The following is a 4,507-nucleotide window of genomic DNA, read 5'->3' as shown; positions in this document are numbered from 1 at the left end:
CCTGAAATCAGCTTTTATTTGTATCTTTTTGTTTTTGACCCTCAGAGAGCACTGGCAGAACTCTTCTTTTTAATGGGACAGGTGATCACAAGGTCCCATCCACTTCCAGAACCCTGATAGATGGAGATCTTTTCAGAGTAGCTGGACGTGCCATAGGACATTCCTTTATCCATGGAGGTCCTCCATTCACTGGACTGAGTCCATCAATGTTGCAGCTAATTGTTGGGAGTAACGAGGAGTCTGCTGCGCTTGAGCTTTCTGACTGCCCTGATACTGATGTTGTTGATGTGGTGTCTTTAGTAAGTGTCACTTCAAGTTATTGCTTTATTTTGTCATGACACTACTTTTTTAAATTTGCGTGAATTGATTATTCCTATGCTAACATGCAAATATGTTACATAAAAAAGCATAGACTATAAAATTGATATACCATTGCTTTACTCTATTAATTGCAGCTTGATAGTCAGAGGGAACTGACCCCCGAGGAACGATGCACGGTGAACAACCTGGCCTTCAGCTGGGATCTTCCTCCCATCAATGTTGACAACCGGAGGTGGTTGGCAGAGAAAATGCAACAGATTGCGGTATAATAATTCAAAATTAAATCAAGTACATGTGAAAAAAATGTTTACATGTATTTGCACTTTCTAAATACATTTCTCAGCTCTTTTATTGTGTAAAAGGTATTAAAAGTAGTATAAGCAAAAATAAGAATATTATTTGTAAAACAAACTGATTCACTAGTCTAATGTATTTTTTTTTTTTCTACCAACAATTGTATGTTAAATTATACTTTGCAAACTCTGATCATATCTTTTTGTAGGTCATTGAACGGAGACGAACACAAATAAAGCAGCTACGCAGAGGGCTGAAAGACTGCAGTGTTTTCTACATGATCAAAGAGCGTCCTGCCCTAGCCCAGGTCCTTTTTCCAAGATCTGCAGAGCAAGTTATGGATTCGCAGGTAATTCGCTTCTCTAAACTGCTGACTGTTTACATAAATATCATTATGGTTATTATTGTAATTATAAAACTAGAATAAGGCTTTAAGTGTAACATCTTGGAATTCAGAAGAAATCATCAATCAGACAACAAGCCTCCATCTTTATATACAATAAAGGTTGTCTTTTCTACCCCTGGTCTTTGAAAAATAGCCCTACTCTGGTAATATACCCTTTTTAATTTAGTGTTTGAAACTTTGTGTACTACTTAGACCATCTTGAAAAGGATCATCTGGCCAATGCCCGATAGTGACAATGAGGATGACCACAGCAGCGTGGAGGAGACATGCCTGCTCACAGGCTTTTTGAGAGACTACATTGAAAATGGTCAGATTATAAATGTTCTTAGAATCTCAGAAATATATAGATCGGATTTGGAACAATGCATATCCTAGAGCTGTTGAGTATTCACATTGAGTCCATATTTATGGAAATACGTTGGTGAAAAAGTCACATTTTATTGTATAAAGTGCAAGTTTTTAAAATGACTTTATAGTGAAGTGATGTTGGTGAGTAAAGTTATAATGTCGCTCGTTCTTGGGTTTTAAAATATTTATGCTTGTATCTTTGTAGGGTCTTCTCGGGAACTCAACCAACTCCTGAAGTTTTGGACAGGTTGGAGTATACCTCCCCAGCACCTGTATGTTGAAGTTTCCAATGGAATTACCCTGCCTGTAGCCTCAACGTGCCTCACAACGCTGAAACTGCCTCTGAAGTGCCCAAATTACCACTCATTCAAAGTGAACCTCGACGCATCTGTTGGAAGTACTGAGTTTGGCTTTGGAATGATCTGATTTGGAAAAACTTACCCCTGCTTTTACGTTTCAATGTTCGTATTTATTTGAAACTCATTTCAGACTCCCAGTTGTGCAAGTTAATGTTCGTTTTTTTTTTTATATACTATTGGCTTTCAGTTAGCCACAAGGCATTACCTCTGTTTGCCGAAACGAGACTGTTTGCGGAAAAACTTTAATGTAGAAATTATAGTTTCATACACAGTTAGTGTGATATTTTATTGACAAATGTTTAAGGTTGTGGAATAAAGACAATTTAAAAAATAAAAAAAAAGTTGCCCTTTCTGCTTCCAGAATGCACCTAAAATACACTATAGCCTTTACAGGTGAACTTAATTTGACCTTATCTAATCTTTAGAATTAATATGTCCAACTGTCCTAACCCAATCAACAAAAATAACTAAACAGTATCAAATGGGAAGTTTCCACTAAGCTTAGATATGGGGAGGGGGAGACTGTCACTGCATCAACTGCTGTAGTGTGGTTGTGTAGATGTCCAGTGCGTCCAAGAAGGGAACATTGGGGTCAGGTAACCATGGTAACCATGGTAACCCAGCCATGTCCTCAGGCAGGTGTCGCTGCAGCTGCACTTGGGGAACTTCTATGCGTTCCCCTCGACCTCCAAGGTCATCAAAGCCATACGGACCATCCCAATCAATACCATGTCTGCCTCCACCTCGACACAAATAAAAGACAATTGGAATTTTAAGATTATTATACATTTTATAAGCTTTGTTGTGACTTTCAGAAAACCAAGGCTTTATTTAGATTGTCAAATACAATACAAAACCTATAGAATCTTCAAAAATTTCACTTCAACATTTTCAATCAGTTTTAAAATGTTAAGCTATGCAATCAGTTCTCCTAAACCTGAATATTGAATTTCTGTAATCTAGCCATATGATTTTAGTGTTTCTTAAAGTATAATTAAAATTTTGGCTCCTAATATGATACACTCAACTGTTTTAACATACCTGGTAGGGATCCTCAAGGTTTCTGAATGATGCCCAAAGTTGGATGGGAGACTGGCCACCTGCTGTTCTCAGGCTATGATGGTTCCAAGCATCCATGAAGAAGGCTAGTTGCCTCTGTAGTTGAGGCAGAAAAGCCCAGTGAAGTGCAAAAAGATTAGTCTCATCAGGATTCAACATCCCTTCTCTCTCCAGGTTTCTAAAGAGAACATGGAATGGGTCAAGGACTTGGATGTAAGCATCTCTCCATAGGCGTTCTATCCTGGAAGGGCAAGTGACATGATAAAGAAAAAAAATATGTTACAGAAATATGTTTTAGTTTCAGTGAGATAAAAGAGGGGACTAAAACATTAGTGGTTATCAGACATTCAAAGTATAGGATTTCCCCTCAATTGTCAAGTCAGTTTATTTCTATAGCACATTTGCAAATAACCTCAGTGGACCAAACTGCTGAAAAGTACAAATAATCAACAATAATTTGTCAAGTCAAAAATACAAGGCCCAAGGGGATTAAAAACATCTGTCTGCATGAGCTCTGATCAGATCAGCCAGAGAGAAAAAGCAGCGTTACACATGTTTTTACATGTAATATTTAAACTGCAAACAAAATAAACACAAAAGTAATCTGAATGTCTCAAGTCAAGTTCAGAGTCCATAACATTCAAGTTTAAGTCGAGTCTCAAGTCATTTTTTTTCCTGTCAAGTTAAGTTACAAGCCATCAAAACAATGACTCGAGTCGCCTCAAGTTCAAGTTAACAAGTCTCAAGTCCACATCTATGCTACAATACAAGCTTTGATATGGACTGAATGAATGATGAAACTGAACAGCGTGTCTGATCCTATGCACAGTTTTAAAATGAGGTCCTGGTCTTGGTAGAGTACTTGCCAAAACAAAGTATGAAAATGTCTGATATTAGAGATAAGCAAAATGCACATTGTGTTTTATGTTGGTGGGCAGAGGAGAAAAGACCATAACATCCAACAATTATGTTAATACAAAAGAAGAAATAAAACAATAAGAAAAAAAGTTTGAAAGTAGTTCTCTGGACCCTAAATGTTGTCTTAACCCTTAACCCTACACAACATTTTTCTGAGCCCTACAGTGCGGGTATTTCACTACCATTTGAGTGAAATATTACAACTCTTTCATGAAATACTGTAACCATAACATAAAAACCCTTTATAGGTTACCCTATAACCAGTGCTTAATTTGTCCATGAAGAGGGGAAGAGGGCAACCTCAATATTCTCACCCCCCTTGTCAGAGCGCACACGTGATGGCAAACCAAATTTGTTGATGGCCCCAATGAAGCTCTCCAACACAGTAGATGCCCGATTGTTTGTTGCAGCAGACAGATAAACAATTAAACGGCTGAATCCATCTATTCCACCGTGAACAACAAATCTCCAGCTGTTGATAAAAAAGGGAGAAGAAGAAAAAACATTTCTAAAATATATAAGATATCAGGCATCAGAAAGCAATTTCAAAAACGAACATACACGGCTTATTTGACACAAAGAAAGGTAGGTACTATGATAAAAAGTTTTGGAGCAGGTGAATAAACTCAGTGTTCAAGTATCTGGAAATTTTTTTTTTAAATACCGTATTAATTTGTGGTTTCCATCGATGTGCCACATTGCATTTGGTGCAGGAACAGAGTATTGCCTCCGTCTTAGTGTCCGATTGGCCAAGGCCCGCACTTCATTCCCAATTGGGTCCACTCTTTTTAAGGAATCACGT

General features: G+C 37.6%; 1 protein-coding gene across 1 annotated transcript; it reads left to right on the top strand.

Annotated features, from left to right (window-relative positions):
* The first annotated feature begins 206 nt into the window (after nucleotides 1-206).
* Nucleotides 207-1,948, top strand: LOC133447875 (uncharacterized). The gene is made up of 5 exons (XM_061726512.1): nucleotides 207-299; nucleotides 456-584; nucleotides 824-964; nucleotides 1,214-1,328; nucleotides 1,575-1,948. The coding sequence occupies exons 1-5, from the start codon at nucleotides 207-209 to the stop codon at nucleotides 1,793-1,795; spliced, it is 699 nt and encodes a 232-aa protein (XP_061582496.1). The 3' UTR covers nucleotides 1,796-1,948.
* The last annotated feature ends 2,559 nt before the right edge of the window (nucleotides 1,949-4,507 follow it).

The sequence above is a fragment of the Cololabis saira genome, chromosome 1 (assembly GCF_033807715.1).
Source record: "Cololabis saira isolate AMF1-May2022 chromosome 1, fColSai1.1, whole genome shotgun sequence".
NCBI lineage: Eukaryota > Metazoa > Chordata > Actinopteri > Beloniformes > Belonidae > Cololabis > Cololabis saira.
The sequence above is the reverse complement of the archived record's forward strand: the minus strand, read 5'-3'. Positions and strand labels throughout refer to the sequence as shown.

Excerpts from the sequence above, each read along its gene's own strand:
- LOC133447875 (XM_061726512.1), top strand. The coding sequence starts at position 207 with ATGTTGCAGCTAATTGTTGGGAGTAACGAGGAGTCTGCTGCGCTTGAG. Across the intron at positions 965-1,213 it reads AGCAAGTTATGGATTCGCAG|ACCATCTTGAAAAGGATCAT; the intron begins GTAATTCGCTTC and ends TGTACTACTTAG. Across the intron at positions 1,329-1,574 it reads GAGAGACTACATTGAAAATG|GGTCTTCTCGGGAACTCAAC; the intron begins GTCAGATTATAA and ends GTATCTTTGTAG.